Source organism: Neomonachus schauinslandi, chromosome 11 (genome assembly GCF_002201575.2).
Source record: "Neomonachus schauinslandi chromosome 11, ASM220157v2, whole genome shotgun sequence".
NCBI lineage: Eukaryota > Metazoa > Chordata > Mammalia > Carnivora > Phocidae > Neomonachus > Neomonachus schauinslandi.
In genome coordinates, this window is record NC_058413.1 from 9,999,856 (window position 1) to 10,027,853 (window position 27,998).

Consider the following 27,998-nt stretch of genomic DNA (forward strand, 5'->3'; position numbering starts at 1 on the left):
AACCCTCCATGCCTGTCTCTGCCTCTGTGAAATGGGGATGATCCTGGTACCTGGTTGTAGAGATCACATATAAACTTCCTGGCACAGCGTCTGCCACAAAAGGGGAGTGCTCAGTTAATGGGAGCTATTATTTTATCTTGACAGAACCCCAGCAGGGGACGTTAGGGGCTGCGGTCACTGGCCAGGGGCAGAGATGTGACTGGTATCCAGGCCATCTGCCCCCAGGTCTAGTTCCTGTCCCACTGCTCTGTCTCAGAAGGACAGACAGAATTTGAGTAGAGGAGTAACGGGCCTGGGCAAGGATTCCAGGCCAGAAGATGTGCGTTCATGAACATCTAGACCTCGTGGATGGCGGAGTGGGCTGGGCGTCTACTCATGGCCGTGGCCATGGGCGTGTGTGTACTTGTGTGTATGAGTGTGAGCACAGTGTCCGTGCACGGCATGAGTCTCCGTGGCTTGCGCGCGTGTGTGTATTTGTGTGTACATGGGTATCTGTGCATAGTGTGTTTATGCCTGTGTGTGAATGAGCGTGGGTGTCTGTGCAGGGGGTGGGTCTCTGGGGCTGTGTGTGTGTGTGTGTGTGTGAGCGTGCGCGTACCTGCATGCACATGCGTGCGGTGTGGGCCGCATGGTTGTCTGTGCCAAGAGTGAGCCTCTGTGGTGTGTGCACGTGTGTTGTACGAGCCATGGGTGTCCATGTCTGTGACCTGTGTGTGACCTCCTCCCCCTCTGGCTCCCCTGCTGTTCTCCCCCCTCCCCGCCCTCCCCGGGCAGCTGGTGAGCATGCCCTCAGAAGTCCATTCCCTCTCCGGCAGCTCCCCAGGGCATCCCAGCAGCCAGCCGTCCTGTTTGATTCTGTTCATCCATAAATTATAGCTTGCTGAGGAGATGAGAAGGAGTTGGGAGTGGGGGCAGAGCCTGGCAAGGGACGGGCTCAGGTCTGCGGTCCACACCTGAAGCCCAGCCTGGCAAAGCCAGGACCCCCACGCCTCCTTGCCCCAGCCCTCCCCACTCCTTGCCGCAGGCATTCACTGATGCTCTTGGTCTTGGTCAAGCCCCGGGGCAGGGATCCGGGTGCACAGAATTGGGTAAGACAGGACCCCTCGCCTCTGCTGTCTGGTGGGGAAGAACTAGATGTGTATCTGGTTCAGTATTTTATTCAACACTCATTGAGCGCCAGCTCCGTGCCCCAGATGTCTCTAATACTGGGCGGACGTGGTGATACTATGATAATAGCTGGCATTTATTGCCTTCTTGCTTTGTGTCAGGCACTGTGCTAAGTGCATTATATGTGCTAATTCCTTTAAACTTCACAATTGTCCTATGAGACCTGTACTATTATTAGCCCCCATTTACAGATGGGGACACAAAGGCACGCAAAGCTTAGGTCACATGTCTTGGAAGAGTAAGAGCCAGAATTTGAACCCAGAGAGTCCGGTTCCAGAGTCCTGGTACTTAATCACTGCAACCTAAAAGAAGGGTGCAGGCACAGTGTGATGGGAGCTCCGAGGCAGGAGAAATTCATTCCCACCGGGGGATCTTATGGAAGGCTTCCTGGAGGAGGTGCTTTTTATGGGGGTCTAGAAAAATCAGGAATTGTCAGGCAAAGATGGCATGGGGAAAGATTGAAAGGGGTCCTGGGGTGTGTGTGTGTGTGTGTGTGTATAAATAAAAGAGAGGCTCAAACTCTGTCCCTGCAGCCTCTCCCATCTCTTCCCTCCCATCATGTTTGGATGACAAGCGGGATAACATGCAAGCACTGAACATTTAACATTTACTGAGCACCTCCCATATGTCAGCCTGTCGCAGAATATCCAGAATGAGCAAAGCAGATACAGCCCTTGCCTTCATGGACCCTGGAGTCTGGTACACAGTAGGTGCTTAATAAATGGTAGCCTCTATTATTATCATTATTCTTAGAGGCCTGAGGTTCCTGCTCACTCATTCTTTCAGCAAGCTTTTGTCAAGCACCTGCTGTATGCCCCGCTCCCTCCTTGGTCCTGGGAAGACAGTGGTGAACAGAGAGTAAGTCCTGCCCTCAAGGAGTGGACATTCTAGAGGGGAAGACGGCATGAGCTTGAGCATGTCGTCCACCCTCCGAAGTGGCTGCCTCCTCGAACACACAGGCTTTACCCCGAGAGCTGCTTGACTGGTGGCACGGTCAGGAGCACAGGACCCCCACCGGATCAGCATTCATCTGGAGCTCGGGTCAGCCGAACTTCCCCGCCACAGGCCTGGGCAGAGGGACAGCCACGTGCCCGAGCTTGCGCCTCACTCCTAGGACACCCCTGGATCGGACCCACGAGGCCTGGCTCTCCCCGCTCCTGCCTCCCCCTGCCACCCAGGGCCCCCGGTGTCATCTGTCTGCCCTTGTCTGTGTCTCACCCCGGGGACCCGGGATGTCTCCTCTGCCCAAGGATAGGTTGTGGAACCCGGCCCTGTCAAAGGCTGACGAGGGCTATGATATTTTCTTTCCCCCAATGTTAATATGCTGACGCTAAGAGGACTTGAAACCATGTATGTCATTGGAGGAAGGGTTAGAAGGGCCAGGGCGTCTATGCCTGGAGAAGACTAGAAGGGGACATGAGAGCTGTCGGCAAGGATTTAGAGGCCTGTCATGTGGCAGAGGAAGCCAACGTGTTCCCAGCAGCTCCGGAGGGCCAGCTTGGGAGCCAAGGGGGGACGGGGGTGGGGAGGAGTTCTAGGGAGACAGACTCCGCTCAGCACGGGGCACAGCAGCCCTCCCTAACCATGCCTGTTGGTGGAGGGCCTGTCTCCTGCGACTTGTCACAGACAGGGCTGACCAGAGGGTTCGTGCATCGCTGGGGCCAGACTCCATGACGGCAGAGGTCCCTTCCAGCCCCAAACATAGTGATCTGTGCTCTGGGAATGGGGTCACTCTGGCTGGCAGGCAAGGACACACGCCTGCACCCCCTTGATGGCAACAGCCCTTGCCGGCTGAGGACACCGTGTCACTTTCGGTCACCACATCAATGCAATTTGCAGTGACAACCCTTTGTTTTACCCCGGCTTCAAGGACTGTGAGTGGACAGCCAGGGCCTGGCAGGGAGGGGTTGGGCTCCATGCCTGTGAGCTGACAGCAGCAGATCCTGGGGGTCCCAATCTAGGGGGGCAACTTGCCTTAGCAACACAGCTCTTCCTTCAAATGGAACTTTCTACGAAAGCCCAAGATGTGAAAGAGGGAAATGCTCTTGCTTTTTGGAAGAGGGCTTGAGGGACCCCAGCCTCATCTACTCGGCATCCACCTCTGTGGCCCCTGAGACATCCCTAGGATCCCTAACAGTTCCAGAGAGCACACAAAGCAAAGAGAGCTGACTTTGAGCCAGACTGCCTAGGTTAGAACCCTTTCTCCACTACCTACTACCGGAACGACCTTGGACAAGGTTCTTGACCACCTTTGCATCTCCGTTTCCCCATCTGCAAAATGGGGACAATCGTAATGCTTACTTCAGTTGCTGTTGTGAGGACTGAGTTGTTAGCTCGTGGGAAGCATCTGGAACACCTGGCTTATCATCAGAGGAAGGGTCAGCTCTTCCACAGATGAAGGCGCTGACATGCAAGAGGCTGAGCGCCTTGCTCATGGCCACATAGCTGGTTAGTGGCCAGAACAGGGCCTCCACCAGTTTTCCTAGACTCCGAGCCCAGTGCTCATTCTGCCTGCCCTCAGCATGCTACTTGTTTCAAACGGGCATTCCCTGGATCTCTGGGGGCTCTTCTTAGCATGCCCACTGGCTTCTGGGATTGACAGGCTCTGTCCTCAGGGGCCCTCTACCTACAGCAGGGGTTGAGGAGCAGTTTTGAGAAGGACTTTTTTGGCAAAGAGAGGAGGTAGACCCCTTGGAGAATCGCCCCATGGCCAAGATGTGGAGGGGGAGGTGGGTGGAGAGCGTGGGGGGGGGGGCAGAAGAACCCAGCTGGAGCATCGCCTCCTACCACAGCACCACATCTACCAGACCAAGAGCTTGCTAATGCCCCTTCTGGTCCTGCTCCTCCCCCACTCAAAAACCTTCCATGGCTCCCATGTCCTGCAGAATGCAGCAGGCCCCTCAGCCTGATAGACAAGACCCTTCCCCATCAGGCCCCACTCCGTTCCCAGCCTGTCCCCTTCCACTTCACACCCACTAACCTAGACCAGCTCCTCAAACAACATGCCTGCCCCCCCTGCCACTTCTTGCCTTTGCTCTTGCTTTTCCCTGTGCCCTCACCTCATAGCCATCCCCAGACCACACCAAGTACCACCTCCTCAGGGAAGCCTTCCCAGATAGCCCTTTAGTCCAGCAGTCATTTCTTCATTTGTGCTCCCAGAGCCCTCTGTGTATGGTCGGGGGAAAACTAACACCACTAACTTTAATCATAATACGTAACTATTGAGTGCTAACAGTAACCCCATGGACGGGGGTGCTACTCTTGTCTCCACTGGAAGACACTGAGTGGTTAAGACACTTGTCCAAGGCCACTCAGCTATGAAGAGGCAGAAACTGCACTCACACTTTGGTCTTTTCTCGGATATTTTGGAGTCTGGAGCCCCGGGCTGGGTGTTCTGCCACTCACTGGCTCTGGGGCACCTGACATGCTAAGAAATAATTAGCTGAAATCTTGCCTCTTGCCTGTCGCATGTGCCTCATGCTAGATTCTTAACAGATAGTGGTTGAAGAAAGCTCAGACCAAAAATGGAATTTATTTTATTTAAAAGTGAGTTCAACAGAGGAAAGTGTGAGGTCACCTGCTTTTCCAGCCCACATAGCACCCCCCTCCCAGACTCTTCCAGTGGGGCAGGGGCAGTTCCTGTGGAGACAGCTGGAAAAAGTGCAGGTCCCCTTCCTGGGAGGTACATTTGCCCCTCTCTTTGCCACAGGCTTGAGTCTTGGGGCGCTGGGGGCGTGACCTGTGGTGTTATGGCCTTCACTCTCCCCAGTTGTCTTGCCCCCTTCCCTCAGAAGCCTGGAGGTTAAAGATGGAGGCCTCCCATTTGGCAGATGTGGCCTTTCCAGTCTTGCAGAGCTGTGTTCCTCCACCCCAGGAAGGGAAGGGCAGGACCAGGTCCTTGGTGTCTGCTAGTTGTCCAGGTCAGAGCTCCTGGGTGCTGAGGGCCCTGAGGGTGACAGTGAACTGGGTGCAAGGCTGGGCGGGGGCAGGGGCAGGGGGAGGCTACAGACTCAGGACAGGAGGAAGCTTAGTTGGCCTGGCAGGTAGACTGGTGGGGACCAGGCGAAGGTGGCCTTTTCCCACAGCTGGGAGGCTCAGGAAGCTGGGAAGGGAGAGGTGGGGCCCAAGCAGGACTCTAGGGAGAGCAGGTGGTGAACCGGCTGCCCAGAACACTAGAATGGCGGTAGGAGGGAGCCCCAAGGGCCCCGAGAGCTGGGCTAACTGCTGGGCCCTTCTCCACGAGGCCCCACAACCAAACAAGAGATACTGGGAGCCCAGAAGCTAAAACCGCAGGAACCGGGACCAGACAGATATCGTCAACTCTTAATTACCACCCTCACTGGCACCGAAAAGCACACGCAGTCTCCTCTGTAAATAAACAGCGTCTACTTGCCTTTAGGACGCATCCTAGTGCATACATATTTACAGTGCACGTGTGATCTATGCTGCTCTCTTTCGACTCACTCCCCCACACGAGAATTTCTGGTGAAATTTTGCCTGCCTTGCATTTGGTTTGGGCTCATGTTTGCAACCACCTGTGAGAAGGCAGGGAGGAGGTTTAATCCGCATTTACAGGAGAAAACTGAGTGGTTCTGTGACTCGTCCAAAGCCACAGCAAGCAAGTGGTAGGATCTGCACAGAAACCTGGGGCTTTTGTCCCGGGGCAGGTTTGTCAACATTGCCACTCCTGAAGTATAAGACCCCTGAGCTCTTGGAACAGTAGCTGCTGGTGCCCCCTCTCGCCCGGGCTACAGCTGACGGGGCAAGCTCAGGAGGCTAAGGGTTGGGAGGGCAGGGTGTACAGAGGCCACTTGGGTGGGCTTCCAGCCCAAGGAAAGCTGAGCTGAAGGGGGTGAGGGCTGGTCAGAGGGTTACAGAAATTCCCTTTTGGATTACACATGTTGCCGCTGAGTTTGGGCCAGACACTTCTGAGGGTCTGTTAGTGCCCATGGGGCAAATGTCCTCAGATATGGTGCCCTTTGGGCAAATGGGGCTGGAGTTGTGGCTCAGAGTATTGGAGGAGATGGAAGGGTGCTGGGCAGGAAGGGTGTGCTGAGGAAGTGGCTTTTTTAGGGGAAGTAAAAGTGTCCACTGAGGCCTGGCTGGGCAGAGGGTACACTTGGCCTCTCCCTTTGAGGTGTCAAGTTTGGGCAATGGTGTGGATCCTCTGGGCTCACACAGAGCCCATGCAGGGAGGGTGTGGGAGGAACTTCAACCTGCACAGTGCCCCCATTTTACAGATGAGGAAACTGAGTCACAGAGAAAGGAAGGAACTTCCCAAGGTCAGCCAGCAAGCCTAGCTGGGAGAGGAACTTGTGGCTCAGAACTCCCAGTGTGGGGGGCCAGGTGGTAGGGTAAGGTAACTGCTGGTGGGGGGGGGGTCTCTGGGCTGAGGGAGGGTGGCCGGCCCTGGCCAATGAGGGTCTGACCTGTGTGTGTCCTCCCCAGGGGCGCCCACCCGCGATGTCCTGCTGGTCTCTGCCATTATCACCGTCAGCCTTAGCATCACTCTCGTCCTCTGCGGCCTCTGCCACTGGTGTCAGCGCAAACTGGTGAGGCTCCTGAGGGCCCCGGGGGCGGGGCCTGGCCCTGCGCCCCGCCCCCCACAATTACTGGCTCCCGAACCCTCTCAAGGGCGCGCGCAGATGACCCACCTGCTCACGTAGTCAGGCCCATTTCCGTAGGAATTACACACGCACGCACGCACGCACGCACTGCGTTTGCCTGGGTGTTGGCCCCGTATGTCGTGTGTACCCCCAGAACCATACACCTAGGGACACATTTGAGGACAGACGTGAGCCTCACGGGCATTCGCGCGCTCGCAACTACACGCGCACACGCCCCACCTCCCGCAGGAAGAACCGCAAGCGCAGCCTGAGAATCGCGGCGGCCGCCTCCCACCCCGGTGCCTGGCGCCCCACCCCAACCCAGGGCTGGGCGTGGCCGAGCCGGGTCTCCTGGCCAATGAGGAGGCGCCGCCCGCCCCGCCCCACCCCCCCCAGCGCCCGCACATCCATCCTGGTTCTTGGGGTTTGTACAAGCACAAACGGCTTCTTTTCATTTTTAACGAGGGCTGGGGAATTAACGAGCAGGATTAGGCCATCAATAAGTAACGAGACCATCAGGAGGGACATTCATCACCCGAAGGCCCGGGAGGGGAAGCCGGGCTGAGGGGTCTACCCCGCCCGCAGCCCGCAGCTCCCCGAGAGGGGCTGAGGGGCCGGCTGCAAGGCTAGACCACCACCCCGTTTCTCCCCATTCCCCACCCCCAGTCCTGCTGCCCCAGCCCAGAAGTGCAGTGGGGACTTTGGGGGCTGCAGTGGGGCACCCCCAGAGGTGGACCCAGAGGTGTCCCAGATGTTGGGCCTTTCCTGGGATTAGGTGAAGAAGCGTCCCTGACAGACACCTCCAACCCCTAGATTGAGAACGGTGGGAGTGGGGGCCAGGTGGCACATCTGGAACCCCCATTCTCTCCCTGCCCTGACACAGAGGGGCCTTAAGGACGAGGGGGGAGGGTCATGGTCGTGCGCACCATGTAGCTGGGGGCTTCAAGCTGCAATCCTATGGAAGAGAAGGGGCAGATAACCCAGCATGTCTCCTTCAGGAGAGGCAGACTCACGAATGGAGAACATGGCTCTCCATCCTGGGACATTCAGCTTCAGGGAGCTTCTTCCCCTGGGGAGGAGCCATGGAGAAGGCCAACTCGGCCCCATGTGCCCCGAGTGTGAGTGCATGGGTAACCTGGGCCCCGCTCTGGGCGTGCAGGTGCGTGGAGCCGGGCTGGCCGCCCTGCATTGTTCCTGGATCCCCGGTGTCTGCGTTTGTCTCGGAATTTCAGAGGAGGTGGAGGAGGGGGCTTGGCCACGTGCCTGTGTGTGCGAGTGTCCTCAGAGGCCGTGGGAGGGGCTGAGCACACACGCACCGTAGCCCTGTGCGTCTAGTTGCAGGGTCTGTTCAGCTGTCTGTATTCAAGTCCGCATTTGAAGGCCGAGGAAGGTGTATGAGCAGGCGCTGCTGGTGACCTTGAGTGGGGGTCTGTGTGCTGAGTGTGCCAACTCTGAGGGTATTGGTGCAGTGCGTGTGTGTCTGTTCACCCCTGCATGGTGGGATGTGCTTCATCTCATCAGATCTCCACCCCAGTGAGCTGACACTTGCTTCATCCCCACTGTCCTGGCCTCTCCTGGTAAGTGCTGCAGTGTGTGTGTGTGTGTGTGTGTGTTGTGGTGAGAGCCTCCCCCCACCCCACTCACTTGGGGACCAGTGTTCACAGATGACAGCTTTTGTAGCAGGCAGGGGACCCCCCTCCCCCCACCAGTGCGGGAGGCACGGCCCCTGGCCCCAGCCCCTCCTCCCAGCCTCCAGCCAGAAACTTCCCCAGGGGTCCCAGCCACAGTTGGTTGGTCTATCCCCTGCGACTTTCTCCCCTGAGCTGCCCAGCCCCCCAACCTTCCCACAACTCCTCCCCTGCCCCCCACATCGGAGGAGCTGGGGGGCTTTCTGCCTGGGCTGTCTCTGTGCTTTCCGGGAGGGGCTTTCACATGCCCCTTGCAGAGTTCCTGGGCTCTCCTTGCCTGCCTGTCCCCTCAGCAGCAGTGATGTGATACCCTGACAGCCCAGATCCCATTTCCAAACATTAATAACTTCCTTAATCTCCAGCTGGCTTTTTCCAGATCAGCCTGGCCAACCCCTTCCCTGAGAAGCAGGCTGGTGGTATTGGGTTCCCTTTGAGCTGCCCAGTGTCTCCTGGACTCTGCCTGGGTTTCCTGTCGTTGCCGCCTTAACTTCACCCTGCCCCTCCCCAGCCCTGAGTCAAGTCCTGCCCTGGCTCCTGTCCACACACCCCCCCCCCCCCAGCCCCGCAGCTCCTGCTGCAGAGTGATCATTGTAGCCAGAGGGGAAGGTTCCCTGAGCTGTGGAAGGAAGAGGGGCAGGCCCTGGACAGCCCACCCAGCCATACCTGGCCTTGGGGAAGGGGCAGCTGACCCACCTTAGAAGAAAGTGCTGCCTAGGCCAAGTTCTCCTGCCAAGACTAGGGAGAAAGAGGAGAGGGGTTGAGAGGTGGGTTGGGGGGCCCTCAGCAGGTCCTCTCTGCCCCACACTGCCTGAAGTAGGGGGAGATTGGGGGGGAGCTGGTGGGGGTGGCCCTCCCTGTGTCCTGCCCAGAGAAGGGCCCTTGGCCAGCGTGGGGCAGCTCCAGGCCCTGATCTTCCCAGTCCGGACTGGGCATTATTGGGGATTTGAACTTCTGGGTAATGATGGGGGAGAGCAGAACTGAAGCTGAGAGAGGGCAGCTTTTGTGGACTCAGAGGATCCAACAGCTCCGGTTTTTTTTCATTCTTAAAGTTTTGGCTCGGAGGCAACAGCCTGGGGCTGAGACCCTGGTGGGAAGAGGCACTAGGGGGGCACTCCCATGCTATCCATTCTGAGAACTACTGGGTACCTAGAGACCAGACAGTCCCTGCCCTTTCGGGCTGCGTTCCCCTGGGGGTTGGGGGGCCTGAAGTAAGTCAGGAGAGAGCTAGACATATCTGTGACAAGAGCCTAGAAGGATGAGGGACCTGGGGCCCATCCGATGACAGCACCCCTTTTTGGAAAGGAGGAAAAGAAGGTCAGAGAGGACAAGGGACTTGACCAGGGTGACACGGGGAGGGTCCGGCGTTGCTGGGAGCAGGACCCAGGCATCCCTGAGACCTGGGGGCGCCGGAGGTGGAGTGAGGACTCTGCCCCTCCACCCACAGCATTCTGGGGGGCCGCTTCACCGCTGCCGGGCTCCCTCCATGGGCGGCTCCTGTGCCCTGGAAGGGGTTGCCACTGGTAGGAGTGTCGGGGACACGGCTGTGCGGCTCTTACTTTGTTTCAGGGAGGGTGGAATCATTGGCTGTTGTGGCTGTGGTGTGGGAGCACAGGATGGGATGTTGGGGAAATGTGTGTGCTCGCGTCAGGGTGTGTGTGTGTGTGTGCGCGCGCGCGCGCGCTGCCTGGCCCAGGCCCGTGGCCCATGGGTGCGCGTGAGCTCGCTCCGTGGCAGCCAGGAATGTTAATGGTGCCTGGCTCTGCATGAGCTAAATTTAGAAACCCAAACCGAGAAGGTGAATGGTGCTCACCTTCCCAGCGGCAGGCCCGGTCCCCACTGCAGCCACGGCCCTTCCTCTGGCCAGGGGACCTGGAGCCCCCGCCCGGCCTGCCGTGCCCTTTCCCCGCTCATGCTGGTGTGAGGAACTCTGGGGTGCCAGTGGGCAGCCTCTCTTCCTAAGACTGCCTTCCTGTAAAGAAGAGTGCTCAGGCCCTGCCCTGCCTCACTGCCCAAGGCAGGAGGACCCCAGGGAGCCCCCAGACGACGCTGGACACGGTCCTGGGCTGGACTGGGCACAAGGCCCTCTCCCTGCCCCCGCCATTCACGTCACTGGCCACTGCCAACCTTGCCCCTGCAGGATGCCACCCCCACCATCTGGGGGTGGTGACGTGGCCAGTGTGACGTGGCCAGGCGCCTGAGAGCCGTCTGTCCGTGGCAGAGGGAGATGTGTTTCTGGGAGCCGGGCCAGAGCCCCAGGAGACAGGCAGCCGGGAGAGGCCCCATCCCTGGGGGTCAGGGGTACCCTTCGAGGGGCGGCAGTGGTCCTCGAGCCTTATGGGGCCAAGGAGCTACTAGCCAGTGAACAGATAGCAGTGGGGCTGGCCCCCCACGTGAGGTGGTGACACCTTCACACGTGGGCCCCCGGACCTTGTGGCCAAGGCTGGGTCCCAGCCTGCTCCCCTCCCCAGGCCCGTGCTGGGGAGGCAGGGAGGGCGCAGTGCTGTTTGCCCAGAGTGACCCTGGTGCTATCTCCACAGGGCAAACGCTACAAGAACTCCCTGGAGACTGTGGGCACGCCAGACTCAGGGCGTGGGCGCAACGAGAAGAAGACCATCAAGTAGGTGCCAGGCTTCCAGTTTGGGGCGGGAGCAACAGGCAGCCCCAGTGGGAGGAGCCTCCCCCCTCCCCAGAGCTGGCCACACACCCTCACACGTTGGCACCATTCTCTCTCCCTGCCCCGTGCCCGCACACTCCGAGTGCCTCAGAGTAGCTCCCAGGCTCCAGCTTTTCTGCCCATGCCCCGCCCCCCCAGACCCTCACCATGTTCCAAGGACCCCAGCTCCCCCCTTTTCTGGCAACTGTCACTTCCAGCTCTGTCTGCCTCCTCCCTCAACCCTGGTTGCTGGTTCCTCCATCTACCCTCATATCACACACCATCTCCAGCACCCTCCTAGCTCCCCTGCATATCCGAGGGCCCCCCTCCAGCCCCGGCTGGGATCCCCTGTCTCAGGGGGCTCAGGCTCTTCTCTGAGACCTCACCAGTGTCCTGAGGGTGACTTGGAAGGTGGGCAGACCTCAGTGTTGGGCCACTTGGGAAGCACAGCAATGGGGACTCTTCCCTTCCCTGTCACTTCTGGTCCCCACGGCCTGTCCTGCTGCCTCTGCCCCACCCAGGCTTCCTGCTTGTGCTCTGAGATCCCCCTTCAAGGAGGCGGGTTTGCCTTCCGCAGACCACCTTGGCCAGCCCACGGCAGATGGTCGCTGGGACATACCCAGGGCAGCCCCCCGCACCAACCACCCCACCTGGCTGGAGGCTCTGGGAATGAGGGTTCTCTCTGGAGGGCTCCTCTCTGCTGAACCCAGGCCTTCGCTGGGAGGCCATCAGCCTGAGGTGGGGCTGGGTGCCCCTCCATCTTAGCCTGGCCAGGGCCGAGACTGCCAGCAAGGGGCTTTGCCTGAAGGGGAGCCACCCCAGCCTTCCCTGACCCTCACTTCCTTCCTTTAACTCAAGGGCCACACCATCTCTGCCCCACACCTTCCCCTCTGCCCCCCTTCCCACAGCCTAGTCTGTCCTCCCTTCTTCTTGTTCCTGTTCTCCCTTCTCCCTCTCCCCTGCTCCTGAGGGCTCCCTCCCTGCTCCTCCCCTGTTTTCATCTCTTGCTCTAACCCTGTTTAGGGTCTTTACAGAAGCTTCCAGTGTGTGCCTTGTGGAGGGGGTGGGCAAGTGGAGGGGTGGGCCTGCCGAGGTTGGGGGTGGGAGGAGGTTCGGGAAGAGCCCTCAGGGAGCCTTTGAAGCTGGGTTTGGTTGCACACTCTCCGGTCTTCAAAGCCGAGAGCTGGCAGGTCTCAGGGGCTGATGCAGAGCCCAGGCCCCAGGCTTTCTGAAGGCAGGGAGGGACCACGTGGGGCCCAGCCCAGCACCTATGTCACCTCCAGACCAGGCCCCTAACCCAGTTTGCAGCTGGGCCGGGGGCCCCGTCTCTGCCAAATGACCATAACCTGGGGATGTGTATGTTCTGGATAGTCGTGGAAGGGGCCCGTGAGAGGGGATGGGATGCCCAGCAAGGGGGGAAGGCAGGCAGCACGGGGGGCAGCAGGCTCTGCAGGCTGGGACAGCACCCACGAATGCTCTCTAAGACAAAGTGAGGGCAACAGTGGCTATCCCCTCTTCTCTACAGCCCTGCAGCCGCTGCCCCCTCCCACCCCGCTGAGCTGTCAGAGGCTCTGCCTCAGGGGAAGGGAGTCACCGTTCCAGTCTACAGGCCCCTAGGTTCCTAGGCCTTTATCTCTTGCCAGGGCCCAAAGCCAGTCAAGTGGCAGGAAACAGGGCTTACCCATTGCACAATCTCCACATGGGCTTAGGACCTCCTCTGAAGGGATCTTTTGTCAAGGATGCTGGGAAGTTGCATTCTTTAGCAGTGCTTCCCAAACTGTGTAAATGATGAATAGTTATTCCATGAATCACTGAGGTTTCATGGGTTTCATGGCCAACTAAGTTTGGGAAACACTGCACACTCTATCTCCCTCTTGGAGATACAGGTATTCATTGACCCATTAGAGGCTCTGAGAAGTCCTGCAGTAAAGGAACCTGTGTTTCCCAAACTTTTAAAATTAAAGATGGTCTTTTTCAGTACTGCAACAGACAACATGAGGGACCCTGGAGCTCCTTGGAACAGAGGGTGGGAGACCAGCCTGGCAGTGATGACCCTGGCGGCTCTTTCTCTCCAGGACCTAGGATTGGATGACAATTGATTTTGGAGATCTGGAGGGGGCCAAGGGGAGGGAGGCCTTCCAACTGGTTCCTTCTCTCTGTTACACTGGGACCAAAGGATGTCTCTGGCAGGAACAGGGTCTTCTGTTGAGGGAGCCTCCCCGGGGAGGGGCCTCCCAGTGCTGAGGCCTGTCCTGCCTCTCCCATCTCAGCCTCCACTGTGCCACTCACAAACTGGCTCAGGACTCTGGCTTCGAACCCTGTGTACGGAGTCCTGTGAGACATTTCTGAGGTGCACTCTGCTCTGGACAGACAGACGCTGTCCACACCCCCTTGGGCCAGGACCACCATCTTCTCTGGGCCTGTGGTGGCCGCCCAGCTTCTCTCCTTTGTTCCCAAGTCTGAGGCTAAGAGCCAAGGTCAAGGTCAAGCTCTGGTGTGGGGTCGGGGCGGGGGGAGAGAAGCAGGTGCCCCGAGAACACGTTTGCTCCATCTTCAGGGGGTGTGCCTCCCCATGTGGCCTGCCCCACAACAGGGCCCTCGCCTTGGCCTTGAGCAGTGGCACGGCCTCAGCACAGGCCAGGCCCACCCCCAGAACCCCTAGAGACCCTTCCCCTAGATGCGTTTCTGAGGGCTCAGGCATGGCTCCCTTCTAGAATGTTCCTTTGGCCTGTTTCTTCTGCCTTTCCTCTCCCTATGCTCCCAGGCCTGCTCCTCGGGGCCCCAGGAGCCTGACAAGCTGATGGAGCCCCTTGTCTGAGGCTTCTGCAGCCTGCCCCCAGAGGAAGTCCCCACATTCTCTGTGCTTCCAGCCTATCTGCTTCATTGGTATGACTTGTCTCAGAGCAGAAGGGGGTGGGAAGACTGGGGCAGAGGGTCCCTTCCAGACCTAGCAGCTCCACCTTGGGAAGGATCAGGGGCACAGGGAGAGGCTACCCTGGCTGGCAGGTCAGGTATGTGTCAAGGGCCCTGGGGCTGAGTCTGCCCATCAACCCCCACAGAGAAGGGCAGGCTCCCTCCACACGCCCCAAAACATTGGACCTGAAGGGCTCCGGGTGACTCTGGTCACGCCCTCAGCAAGGTCAGAGGCCTGGACACCCTTCTCTTTTCTGGGGGGCCACCCAGTCACCACATCTGCAATGAGTGGAGAATGTCTTCAGCTCAGCTGAGATCCCACCAAGCTCACACAAAGGCTGTGTCCTAGGAGGGCAGAGAGCAGAGGAGGCTGGGGCAACCTCAGGCCAACAGGAAGAGGAGAAAGATGGGCAGGGAGCTGGGCCTGCCCCAGCAGTGGCTCAGTGGAGGTGGATGGAAGAGGGGAGACCCTTGGGTCTCCACTGTGGGAGAGCTGACAGCCCAGCGGTTACAGCCAATCTTCTGGTTTGGCAGGCAGGGAGACTGAGGTCAGGAGCGGTGGGCCCCCAGACAAGTTGGCAGCAGGGTCTGATCTACCTTTCAGCTCTTTCCAGCCAGAAACCAGCACCCTGTCCTTCTCCCACTCCCCACGCCAGCCTCCCCCAGGCCTGTTCCCAGCCCCCTCTCTCCCCTGCTCCCTCTCATCATCTTTCTCTCTCCCACCAGCTTCCCAGGCTCGAGGCTCCAGCGTGCCCACCTGCAGCTCGCCTCCTTTCTGCGTGGCTTCTCCCGGCCCTCGAGGGTGTGAGCGCGCGTGTGTGTGTGTGTGTGTGTGAGTGTGTGTGTGTGTGCGTGCGCGTGCACTCGCTCGCTCGGGGCGCAGCTGCCGCCTCTCTTCCTCCCGCAGGAGCAGACCCTGGCCCTCTCGGCTCTCTGTGTGCGCAGCCCCGGGGCCCCGTCTCCTCTGCCCCCGCAGGACTTGCGGTTCTTGTTTCTTCTTGTATCTCCCTGTTTTCTCCCCTCTCTCTCTGCCCCTCCAGCGATCTAGACAGAGACTTTTGGAATAACAATGAGAGCACAGTGCAGCAGAAATGGAGTTCCTATCCTCCCAAGGAGTTTATTCTAAACATTTCACCCTACGCCCCTTATGGCGACCCACGACTGTCCCTCAAGTGAGTGACTTTACCTGGTTTGATCCTATGTACCGAGTATCCGCGCACGCCCTCCTTCCCCTCCTGGCCCTCACTTCCCCTCCTGCTCCTGTCCGCCCTGGACTTCCCCACCGGTGCACCCATGGGCAGGCCGACCATGGAGACGAGCAACCCCTCCTGCCTCCCCTCACCTGCCCGCCCCTCTCCAGTCCCCTCCCCCAGGGCCAGCCGAGCAGGAGAGCCCCCTCCGCAGCCACACCCGGCCCCCCAGCGGGTCCCCCCCCTCTGTGCAGTCAGGATGGGGTTGCCCGTTCGGTCCCTCCCTCTCGGCGTGGCTCGCTTTCTCCTCCCCGCTGTGTGCTGCTGCCCTGGCTGCTCGGTGGTGGTGGTCGGTGGTCGGTGGTCGGTGGTCGTGGTGGCGGTGGTCGGTGATGGCGGTGATGGTGATGAACTCTGACTAACACGGCTTTCTCTTTCTCCCTGCCTTGGGGCCTCCTGGCCTGGACAGCCCGCTCTTCCTCCGTCGTTAACCCTTCGTTGTCCTGTGGGATAGAGTTGGAGGTGGCTGCCCTCCCCCCACCCCCGCCGCCCCCGCCCCAGGCGGTGGGGAGGGGCCGCCCCTCCATTGTCGTGGTGCGTTGTTCTCCGACCCCAGCCCGCCCGGCCCCCTCTCTCCTCTCTGCAGGCTCTGCTGTTAACCCACTTGCAGTGCTGATGTCTCTCTCTCTCTCTCTCTCTGTCTCTTGTCCGTCTGTCTCTCTCCTCCTCTCTCACTGTCTCTTTCTTCCTTTTATCTGTCATTGTTTTTCTCCCCCTCCCACCCCTACCCCCACTGTGGCCCGCCCTCCCCCGCCACCGCCACCCCCGGCGCCCCTCTGGCCCGGCTGCCTCCCACGTGCCTTCAGTGGTACCCTCCTGTCGGGCGCCAAGGTGGCCGCCGCGGCGGGGCTGGCGGTGGGGCGGGAAGGCCGGCCGGGGGAGAAGCCAGCGCTGGTGCTGCCACCCAGAGAGGACACCTCGAGAAGCGGCGGGGCTGCCCCCAGCGAGCCGGGCAGCGGTGGCAAGGCGGGGAGAGGCCGCTGGCGGACGGTGCAGAGCCACCTGGCCGCAGGGAAGCTCAACTTGTCCAAGTGAGTCATGGCCCTGTGGCCGCCGGAGCCGCGAGCTCGGGTCGGCCCCCGCCGGGGGGGGACAGCGGGACCCCCCCGGCATGCCCACTGCTGCCCCCAGAGGTGCCGTCCTCGGCCCCTGGCTCATTTCATCCCTTCATGAGACGCGCATCATCCTTGCCATTGGGCACAACTAACAGCCATACGGTGTCGGTGTCGCATCCCAGCCTCGGCTGTGCCCCCCCCCCCCCCCCCCATCAGTCTCTTTCCTTGCCAGTGACCAAGCCATTCCATTCTCTACCCCCGAGGCAGCTTCATTTCAATCCTCAGGTCATCCCATCCTCTTTGACTGGCCGCCCCATCCCAGCCGTCAGGTCATCCCTCTGTGGGCCACCCGTGGTTGTTCAGCCATTGGACCATCCCATCCCTGGGGAGCTGGCCCACTCTCAGCCTGTGTTTGATGCCACTCATCTGCCACCGGGCCTTCCCTCTTACAGCCAGCAGACGGCTCTAGACCCAGAGGCTGAGCCATTCCATTTTTGACCATCTGGCGCCTCCATCGGCTTGTCCCACTCTTGCTTGCACCATTTCCCCGTCTATCCTGCAGGCCCACCATGAGCAGCTGGGCTGTCCCCATGGGTCCGTCCTCATTTCAGCCATCCCCATGGGCTGTCCCAGTCTTGGGCAGCAAGCTGTCCCACTGGCAGCTGGTGGGTGGTGTGTTCTTGGCGGTTGGGTTGTTGAGCCCCCCAGCTAGCTTCTCTTTTCTGACCAGGGTGGTCTGGACGTCAGACAGAAGAGCCGTTTCCCTTTTAAAAGCTCTCTGAGCTTGCCAAACAAGACAGTCCCTCTCTTGGGCCATGGACATACGGCTGGTCCCTGTTCACAGCAGAAAGTATATTCTCTCCTCCCCCACCATGGGGGGCTGCCTTATTCTCATCTTGGCTTTTAGAAACTTCCATGTCCCCACAGCTGAGCCCTTCCAGGCTCTAAATCCTTCAAACTATGACCATTCTCACCCACTGGGTCATAGGTTCCATTTTCAGCTATTAGAACTGCCTCATTCCCAGCTAAGGGACAGCCTCTCACTTAGAAAATCGGCAGCCCTGACCCCTTCTTAGCTGGGGGCTGTCCTGTTGCCTTCATTCAGCACCCCACCCCGCCCCCGGTTCTCTTTAGAAGGCCTATGATTCCTGCCTTTGGGACCACTGAGGGCCACTGTGCTGAGACCTTATTGCTTGTTGGCCTAAAGGCACACAGGCCCATTTCTCCCCTGACGTCGAGCCTCAGGAAGGTCTCGGAGGGAAGCCCCACACCCCCTCAGAGAGCCAGGCCCAGCACCCCGCCCTCCCCAGGCTGCTCTGGCCACAGACTCCAGGCTGGCTGAAGGCTCCATGCCATTCACTGGCTCCAGGCATGGAGGCACCAATTTTAGTTTCCTGTGACCGAGAGGTTGTAAATTGGACTAATTTTGGATGTGATAGGAAACCAAAATGAGGTCAGCAAGGAGGAGGAGGAGGCCGTCCAACTGTCGTCCTCCCCTGCTTCGGCCTGCCCCTAGGGAGCTGTGGGCTTACCTGGCTGGCCGGCCAGGCCTGGGCCTGTCCCTGGTGGTAGCCCAGGCTCCAGACCTGAGCTAGGCAAGGCTGCTGCCTCCTCCAGGACCCCAGCTCCCAGCTAAAGCCATGTTTTGCCTCTCTCTCTCTCTCTTCTCTATTTCTTGTTCTCTCTCTCTCTCATTCTCTCTTTACTATTCTCTGACTTTCTCTCCCTCTTTTGCTCTCACTCTTTTTCTTTCTTTCTCCCTCTCTAGCCCACAGGGGCAGCTTAACTGTTGTCCTTTAGTTCCCGTGGTAGGCTCGGGAGGGAGCAAAGCTGAGGTCTGGTTGCAGTGGTGAAAGCGGCTCCAAGGGCCCTGGGGCCCCTCCTGCAGGCAGCCCCAGGGGGTACCTGGCTGCCCTGTGGTCCTAGACCAGGAGTTGGCAAGCTTTCTCTGTAAAGGGCCAGATAGGAAATGCTTAGGCTCTGCAAGTCACATAGTCTCTTTTATGCCAACTCAAGCCTGTCACAGCCATAGACAGGATGTAAGTTAGTTTGTTCCAGTAAGACTTTATTTACAAAGACAGGTGGTGGACCAGATTTGGTCCATAGGCCACAGTTTGCCAACCCCTGCCCTTGACCACTGGATCGGGAGACGGAGGGAGGGGACAGAAGAGGAGGTTGGGACCTCTGAGGCTCTGGCCCTGCCTATGGGATGTGCTGATGTCTCTGGCCAGGAGAACGAAACAGGCAGGTTGCCTGGGGAAGCCAGGGGTCTCTGACTCTTCCTACCTCCGTCTCCTGAGACATTTACAGGTACCACTGGCATGGGGAGCGTTAGCTGAACACGTGTCCCAGGGCCCGACCTCATTAGGTCCTCATGGCAACCCTGGGACAGAGGCAGCTCAGGGATGATTTTTCGCCTGGGGTTTTACGAAGACACTCAGATGAAGAAACTGAGGGGTGGACTCACTTTCCCAAAGTCCTGCGGTTCGGAAGCAGCAGAGTTGGGGCTTGAACCTGGGTCCCTCTGACCTCATACTGCCTCTGATCAGCCACGTCCTGCTTCCTGTCCGTCCCTGCCCCCTTACCAGCATTTTTCAGGGGTGCCTGTGGGCCTGCTAGGAGGCGCCCTCTTGCAAACGTATAGCCACCCTGTTTTCCATCAGAATTGGGGCAGTGACCAGACAAGTGGTTCCTAAGGCTCCCACCTCATCTGCTCCTTTCCCAGGTCCCCTCCCCTGACTGCGAGTCACTCCCAAGAAATCAGGAATGGACACTGCACCTCAGAAACAAGGGACCCTGGAAGGAGGGCAAAGGTCTGCTCCAGAGCCTGAATCCTGGGGCAGCCCTGGCCACAAGGCTGAGGCCCGACCGAGGACAGAGGGTGTCCGAGGACAGTCCCCAGCCTCCGTGGCCCAAGCCTGAGAACCGCCGGCTTTCCCTGACCCGCCACACGTTACTAGGCCAGCTCTGTGCTGGCCTGGATTTCCTCGGGTCTCCAAAGGCCGGTCGTGCTTCGGGCACAGAGGCAGACTTTCCTGGGGTCCCCCAGCGAGACCGCGGGAGGGGGCGGAGCAGCTCCCTCCACCCCCTGCCGTTGGGCATGCCAGGCCCAGGGCCCCGGGGACGCCTTCACCACGCAGCCTCCACAGCTCCCGCGGCTCAGACAGGAGGCGTTGGAGCGTCAGGCGAGCCAAGGCCGGAGGGTGGGCTGGGCAGGGCCGGCAGGGGCGGGGGGGGGGGGGGGCAGGGGGGGGGGGGGGGGGGGGGGGGGTGGCTCAGGGCGGGCGCGGGGTTCGGTGGCCTCCTGGGTGAGGTGGTGGCAGCTACAGCACAGCGGTGACAGCAGGGATGGAGGCCCGGCGAGGTCCGGCAGAGCGTGCCCTGCACTGGGGCCTCCCAGTCCTGACCCTCGGCTTCTTTTTCCTCCACTGTGATCCCTTCACCTGCTTCTCCTTTCTCTCCTCTCCTCCACCCGCCCCAAGTTTCGAGGACTCCACCCTGTCCACGGCCACTACCCTTGAGTCTATCCCCAGCTCCACGGGAGAGCCGAGATGCCAGCGACCCCGCACCCTGATGCGGCAGCAGAGCCTGCAGCAGCCGCTGAGCCAGCAGCAGCGGGGCCGGCAGCCCAGCCAGCCCACCACCAGCCAGAGCCTGGGCCAGCTGCAGGCCCACGCGGCCTCGGCGCCGGGCCCCAACCCCCGGGCCCACGGCCGGGGCCAGGTTCGGCAGGGCGCCTCGGCCAGCTCCAAGTACCGGGCGGCCGGCGGCCGCAGCCGCTCCAACCCGGGCAGCTGGGACCACGTGGTGGGGCAGATTCGAAACCGAGGCCTGGACATGAAATCCTTCCTGTAAGTCCCCCCCTTGAGCGGGCCGGCCCCCACCTCCCGACCCAGCCTCTCTCCCCTCATCTCCTTGGGAGCGGCTGGCCCTGCCCCGGCTCCTGGCCCTCCATCTCCGCGGCAGGGTGCCGAGCAGACTCGGCCCACCCCTCCCCAGCCTCCTGTGGCTCGAGGCTCCGTGCCTGCAGCCCCCCATGGAAGGATTCTTATCTGGGCCACCCCTCTGAGGACCCCGGCTCCTCCCCCTTCGGTGCCTCCCGGGGCTCGGAGAAGGTCCCTCCCCCAAATGTCAGTGGGGACACTGGACAATGCCGTTGAGACCTGAGGCCGCCTGGTCCTCCTCCTCTTCCCGCTAGTCCCAGGCTGCTCCTGGCCTCCCTGCTAGCCTCCCCCCTCCCAAACCTGGGCTCTGGCCCTGCCTCCGAGCCTCCAGATCACCTCTTCCCTGTAACCCGACTCGGCTCACCTTCCTGCCCCGCACTTCCTCCCTCCCTCTCACGGTTCCTGCCATCAGCCCTGTCCTCTGCCTCTCTGACCTTCTCCAGCCACCTGTCCTCCAGCTCCCAGAATGACCCATCCCCTGAGGACAAACCTCAGATGTTCCCCCCAAAGCTTTAGAAAAGGTTCTTTGTCAATCAGAGGCTTCTTTCAAGTGTACAGGCCTGAGAAGTAACCACACACCATGGGTATCTAACTGTAGCCATTCCTCATCCCCCCGCCATCCCATGCTGCCCCGTCCCACAGGTAGGGGCCCTGCCCAGGGCACCCCCACCCCCACCCCGGCATCACTCTGGGCATCGGCGCTCACTCTCAGAGCCCAGAGCAGACCTGGGCTTTTGTCCCTGATATCACTCGCCTCCCCCGGCCTAACATGACCTTCCTTCCAGGCTCTGGGGATTATTCCCATCGCCCAGGTCTTCCCTGGGAGCACTTTTCATGGAGCAAGAGACCAGCACTAAGCCTGGGAGAGGAGAAAGGAGGAGGAAGGGGAAGGGCAAGATGCAAGGCCCAGCTCATTGGCAAGATGTGGGGATTCTGAAGGCAAGCAGGTCCCTCCGAGTTTCCTAGCTCTCCAGCTGAGACCCCAGCCCAGGCTTCCAGGGCAGACGTGAGTGCTGTCCCTAGGAGGGGCACCGCAACAGAAGAGGCCTTGCCACGCCAGCTTCCCATACCAGTGCAAGTGGCTCGTGGGCCCGGCTGGCAGCTTGTGCTGCCTGTGCGTCTGCTTGGTACATCCAGGCAGCGCATCTGCCGGGGCTCTCCCCGACCCAAGGACCCTTGGGGATCCAGCTGGTGCCTGCATGAGACAAGATGCCCAGCAGAGCCTCCTGGCTTCCGGGCGGCGGTTTGTTTGGGGACGGATACAGTGGCACTGGTGTGGATTAGGAGAGTCGAAGGAATTGGTTCTTCTGTGGCTTGAACAGAACTGGGAGCCGGCGGGCCCCTGCACCCCTCTGCTCCTCCTGCCCTCCGGCTGCTCTTTACACAGCTGTCACCCTGCTTCCTGTTCTAGCAGCCATCAGACTGGGGCAGGGGCCGTCCCCAGGCCCTGGGAAGAAGGGAGCCCGCTGCAGGAAGGCCTCTGTGTACCGACTCCCCTGCCCGCTGCTCCCCTGCTCAACTGGGATTTGCTGAGTGGTGCTCCGTGCCAACATCCTCAGTCCACACTGCTGCGCCCACCACAGCTTTATGGGCCCCTCGCCTGCTGGCCACCGCTAGAGATCACCCAACCCCCCACCTCCTCCACCTGTCATTCTTCCCAGCAGGGGTCGGCAAATTTTTTTCTGTAAAGGGCCAGATTATAAATATTTTAGGCTTTGTGGGGCACGTGGTCTCGATCACATTTTTTTAAAGCAATGCTTTAAACACGCACAAGCCATTCTTAGCTTGTGGGCTGTAGAAAGACAGGCCACCAGCTGTACTTTGCCCACCTCTGACCCCCTGCCTTACAGTTTAGCTGGTGTGTTTCTGAGGCCCTTTTCTTGCCCCAAATGCTGCTGGTCCACAGAGACAGCCAGGGCGGGAGGGCTAGCCAGGCCTCCCAGGACCCCACCCCCTCTTGCAGGGAGGATGACGTTCCTCCAGCATAATGGGTGTGACACCCCCCCCAATACCACCAGCTTCTCCCCAGACTCTCCTCTTGCCCCTCGTTCTCACCCTTGCAGCCTGTGTTGCTGGGGAGAATGACAAATTGGGAATTCATGCAGAGGAGCCGTTTTGTTTTTAAGAAGAGCAAAAGGAGTATCTGAAAAATGCATTAAACAGGGAAAAAACATGTTGTTTTCGTTGGGTTCTCCTTCCCCCAGCTCAACCCAGCTCCCAAGCAGCCAAATGGAATTTTACCAACAGTAAAACAGTACCGATGGGCAGAGAACAAAGAAAACGAGGATTTGTCCTGAGGGAAGGGGGAGTTGTTACCCAAAAGTTGGAGGCCAGCATGAGTGTCAGCCTGGAGTAATGTGCCCAGGACAAAGATGCATGACATGGAAGGCGGTGCAGCCACTTAGCTTCCTCCCCTCCCTGGGCCCCCACTGCCATCTCCCATTTTCCCTGAGCCCCCCCTCACCCCCAGGTGCCATGTCTCACCTGCTTGAGTTCCCTTTCCAACAACCTCTCTAGGAAATAGCCACAGCCGCCTCTTCCTGTCTAAATCTTGCCCCCCTGGACGGTGGTTGAAGGGCAGACTTCCCAACCCCGGATCCCCCGCTCTGGAACATTCCGTTAGGCTTACCATCCTTCCCTTGGCCCTTCCTGAGACATGATTTCCTCCCTGCCCCATCTGAAATCCCCTTCTTCCTTTGTTTGGATGAGAGACGCAGGGCTGGACGAGCTCCACAAAATACCCAGAAAATGCCCGTGAACTCATGATTTTGCGGGGCAGCAGGTCACCTTTTATCCCTGGAAAATGCAGGGAGACCCCACGGTTGCCCAGGGGTTCTCTGAGAATGCCGCCTATGAAAAACGTCACACCTTGACCTCTGGCCCCACGCTGCTGCCCACATGGCAGCTCCTTGTCCACCTGGACTCAGCCTCCCTCAAAGCAGGATGGCTCCAGCCTCTTCCAGATCTTCCTCTCTGCAGAAATTCCTCCAGACCTTGCCAGCCAGGTTCCTGCACTTTCTCTCTCTCTCCACCTTTGCTTTTTGGTGACTCCTGGACTGCTTCTCCAAGGAAAGGCCCCTGAACTGGACCCAAAAGCGTTGGTGGTTATTCCCTGGATCTTCAGGAAGGGGGACTCAAGAGAAGGCCCATGATGGCCAGCACACCATAAGCCAGAAGGGACTTCCGTTCTCCTCTGATGGGCTGTGTGTTCAGGGACCCCCTCCTGGTGTCAAGGACATCTGGCTGACCATGACCCAGAGATGTCTTTATGAGGAGCACAGGGTGCAGTACCCATTGGATTTCCGAACTTTCTAAGAACCTCCCACCTGGGAGCCCAAACCTGCCTGCCCTTCCCAAAGCAAGATGGCGATGGAGCCCCTCTCTCTTCTCCCAGGGGCCCAGATGGCCAGAGCGAGTAGCTCCCCTCCCCCGGCCTTCCCTGAACCTTCCTCGGCAGAGTCTTCCTCGGCAGCGTCTGGGGCACAGGCCGCTTCAGCGGGCCTCTGGCCAACCCCTTCCCAGAATCTCTCCAGAGCGTCCCGCTCCCTGGCCCTGAGGCAGGCTGGGTCTCAGGCTGTGGACACCTCCCCTCATCCCTTCCCTTCCCGCCTCCACGCGACTCTGCTCTACAACTTTTGACAGTGCTAAAGTGTGTGGTTTCTCTCCTGCAGGGCCAGTTTCTTACGCTTTTTTCTTCTCTCTCTTTGTCTCTGTCTCTGTCTCTGTCTCTCTCTTTCCCCTCCCTGCCCCCGCCTTTGGGGCCTCCTCGTTTCCTCCCGGCCGGTGGGCTGCCCACCTCGGGCAGGGAAGGCAGGATGGTGGTGCTATCCTTGGTCTTAGGGCTTTCGGAACAGGATGACTTTGCCAATATCCCTGACCTGCAAAACCCAGGAACCCAGCAGAACCAGAACGCTCAGGGGGACAAGAGGTACGAGCTCAGGCGAGGGCCTGCGGCGGCAGCGGCCAAGATGGAGGCGTGGAGAGGCTGCCGACCTCCACCAGCCCTGGCCCGGCTGCTGGATGACGCGGCGGTGCCCTCAGCGATCCTGGAGCGGGAGGACAGCCCCCTCCCCAGCTGGTGCCCTCACACACGCCACCCCGGGCTGTCCCTTGGGTCCAAGGCCAGTGTGGCCGTCCTGGGGCCATTCTGGATCAAGCCTGCTCCCCAGGCATGCTTGCCCTCGCCCGGAGCAAGTCAGCCTTTCTGCCCCATCTCTCTGCTTGGCTCCCCCCACCCCTTGCTGCCCCTCATTTTTCATCTCTGCCCCACCCCCAACCCCGAAATCCCAGTTTCTCTGGTGGTTGGTGGGCGGGGGGGGATGTAGGGAAGTGGCACCAGCCTGTTCTCCCTCATCCCCGCCACCTCAACCTCCCTCTTGCCTGGAGGTCCCGCTGGGGGGACGGTAGCACCCCCCTCCCCGCAGGGGTACTGCACAGGTGTGGCTGAGCTGCTTGGCTGATTGAAGAGGAGCCCCTGGTGGGGAGGGTGTGGGGCACGGGAGAGGCCTGGGGACCAGAAAGAACCGAGAGGCAGCCCTGAACCTGAGGTACCAGGAGGAGGGAATAGGGGGAGAGGCTGAGAGTAGGCCTGTTTGCTCAGGCGGAGCAGAGGGCTGGGCATTTAGCCGTGTGTTGCCATCAGGAACTCAGGGAAGCACCTCTTGGTGCCTCCCGTCTCAGGGAGGGCGTGGAGCACTCGTCGGGAAGGAGACGGGGGAGAGGTCGGAGGGCCGGAGGCTCGGGCAGCGTCGCAAAGGTGGGGTGATCCTGCCCTTGGTGTGGCTGCCTCGCATCACCTGGCCTTGGGCTGGGCCAGCCACACACCTGTAGTCGCAGGGGGAGGGCTCCTCACCTCGGTCAGGTCTGCTTCTCGCCAGACCAAAGGCCTACCAGAGAGCATGGGCTGATGCCCAGGATGCCAGGCTTCTAGCTCTGGTTGCCAGAGACCCGCTCTGCAGACGTGGACAAGTCACTGCCCCTCTCTGAGCCTCTGCTTCCTTGTCTGTCGAATGAAGGATTGGAGAGGGTGACCCCTTCCAGCTTGGGCATGCTAAGCTTCTCATGAGAGCACAGACCCTCAGGCTGGGGCACCTGTCAGAGCCTGTGAGCTGGGCAGCGATCCTGACATTCCCTGAGGCCCATAAGGCAGGAGGGGACTGTCCCAGGCTGCCACCAGGGGCCTGTGGGTTACAGAAGCCTAGGCCAAGAGTTACACAGCTGACGGCCTCTTCCTCCAGCGGCTTCTCGCACTTTCTTCCTATTCCAAGTTCACAGTTGCATGTCTGTGGTGGACACAGCCAGAAATCCCCGGAGAGTGGGAGGGAAGAGCGGGACAGATTCTTTCACTCATTGGCACAGATGGTGTCAAACCCCGAGCCCATGTCCTGGGGGGGGGGGGCGGCGGCGGGAGGAACAGAGCTTACCACCTCCAGCCCACCTGGTGCCCCAGAAGTCCTGGGCTGGGCCCCAGGCAGGCCAGAGTGCCGTGGGGAGGGGGCCAGGGGCCATGGGGGAGAGGCGGCAGGAGGGGGCTGGAGGCCTCTGGAAGCCTGCTGAGAACCCGAGCTCTTGGGGGGGGGGGGGGAAGGTGTGAAGTGTGCGGGAGCAGACGCAGGCTGGAAACGAGATTTCACATCACCCATGCGTTCATTAGCTGGCTCCATTTCCACCCACAGCCTATTTTTACCCCTGCCATGTAGGTCTCCTGCCCGTATTCTAACACGCCCATCTCTTCCGACCATTACATCAGCGGTCCCTGCCTTCCTGGGAAAGGTGGGTGTGGAGGTGGAGGCCATGGGCCCTCGCCCCCACCCTGCCTGACTCTCCAGGTGGACATATGTCATTCCCACCCAGTCACACACACCCCATCCGTCTCATGGCCTCTGGGGTGTTTCCCAGGTGCCCGGGCACTGTGAGGGTGTCCAGCACTGAGGGCTTCCTTCCCAGCACTCTCCCCTGCCCCAAGCTTGGCATCGGCACTGGCACCACCCCACCAGGCTCTCGGCACCTTAGGGCTCCACTCCTCTGGAGCCCTGGCTCATTGGACCTTGGAATGCTGGGCTTGGGTCAGCTGTCCCTTTCTCTTCAGCTTCTGCCTCCAGACCCAGAGTCTGTCTGCCCTTCTGCCCTGATTCCCGCCCCCCCTTTACCATCCAGCTGACCCCTTGGCTGTGGACTTTCAGCCCCTGAGGTCTCTGTCAGCGGCAAGTCCCTGGGCGACAGGAGGGCCCTGGGAGGAGGAACAGCCATTCTAATCCCCAAACAAAGTAGAGGTGCATCTAGCGAGCAACATGGAGACGGGAAGGTTGGTCAGTACCTCCCTCCTAGGATCCTTGGTGGCCTGGAAGCCCCCCATCCAGGACCTCCCAGGCCCAGAGCCTCAGTACTGTGGGCCCCAAGAACAGAATGTTGTTGGCCCCGGGAGGGAGGAAGGAAGGAGGCCAGGACCACCCCTGGCCCCCATGCCCTGCTGCCTTCACCCATCCTGCCCTGCATCCATCCCCATGTCATGCTCTCTGCCATCCCTTCCATCGCTCCTTGGGATCCGAATGGTGTCCACCGTGACCCCCCCACCCCCCGAGTGGGGCGCGGGACAGGGTGGGGACCTGGCCACCCCCATCGCTCTCCTCGCCCCCAAACCACCATGTTTCCTCCGTCCCGGTGTGTGTCCCCCGCCTCCTCTCTGCCTCTCCTCTCGGCCGCCTCGCTCGTCCCCTTGTCCACCCTGCAGCCTTCTTCACTAGTCTCCGACTAACCTTTCTTGGCCTCTCTCTCTCCCCCTCTCCTTCCTCCCAGCTGCTCCTCACAGGGATGTCCCTGGGCCAGTGACGGGGCCCCTGCGCCTCTCCCTCCGCCTCTCTGTGCACTTGTCTCTCTGTCTCTCTCTGTCCTGTGACCTCCGGTAGCTTCAGTGGCGCTGACCATCTTCCCAGGCTGCTTTGCAGCTGCGCTGATGCTGTGGTGTGGCCAAAATAACTTCGACTTTCTCATACCTTCAGCAGTCAATCTGGCGCTCTCCTCCTGTCCCACTCTATTTTTAACCTGACTTTACCTCTCCAGCTATTTCGGTGTCCTCTTCCTCCCCATGCCTGTCTGCGTAAGCACGTGTCCGCGAGTGTGTGTCCCTGTGTGTGTGCGTGCGCGCGGGCGTGCCCCGCTGTGGCCGCACCTCTGGCAGGGACCCCGGGGTGGCCCCAGGCGGGGCGGGGTGTTTCGTGCTGTCTAGGCAGGGCCAGGTTCTCACAGCAGGTGCGCGTGCGTCTGATTCTCAGGGTGTCTGTCCCTGAAACGGCTCCCCACTTTGGTCTGTTTCAGTCGGTCCCGATTCACACGCCCACCTTGGCATGCCCGGGTCTCCCTGGATGTTTCCTCTCAGGATTTAAGTGTGCATCGCTGGGTGTGTGTGTGTGTGTGTGTGTCATCTCACTGCTCTGGTCGACCTGCCTTGTTGCTGTGCCATTCTCTCCCTGGTGCCCCCTGGGTGCCTGTCAGGCTTGTGTGCACTCGTGTGTGTGTGCGTGCGTGCGTGTGCACGCGCACACCTTGCCGTTGGGTCCTGGTATCTCCCCTCCAGGGCCTGGCAGATTCCGTGCATGTCTGTCTGCCTGTCGTGGTCAACTGTGTGCTGGCAGCTGGTCCATACCGAGGGTGTGTCTAGCCTGTGTGTGTCTCCGAGTCTGAGGCTCTGGGACTCTCAGAGCTGTTCTCTTGTAGCCTGTCCCG

General features: G+C 60.2%; 1 protein-coding gene across 1 annotated transcript in view; it reads left to right on the forward strand.

The window, feature by feature from the left end:
• The window catches only part of SYT7 (synaptotagmin 7), a 169,085-nt gene that overhangs the window by 127,931 nt on the left and 13,156 nt on the right, over positions 1–27,998 (forward strand). Inside the window, exons 2-7 of the mRNA XM_044919559.1 lie at positions 6,589–6,719; positions 10,999–11,078; positions 15,068–15,199; positions 16,084–16,308; positions 19,815–20,183; positions 24,082–24,204. Coding sequence (XP_044775494.1) covers positions 6,589–6,719; positions 10,999–11,078; positions 15,068–15,199; positions 16,084–16,308; positions 19,815–20,183; positions 24,082–24,204 — 1,060 coding nt within the window. The remainder of the gene's footprint in view (positions 1–6,588; positions 6,720–10,998; positions 11,079–15,067; positions 15,200–16,083; positions 16,309–19,814; positions 20,184–24,081; positions 24,205–27,998) is intronic.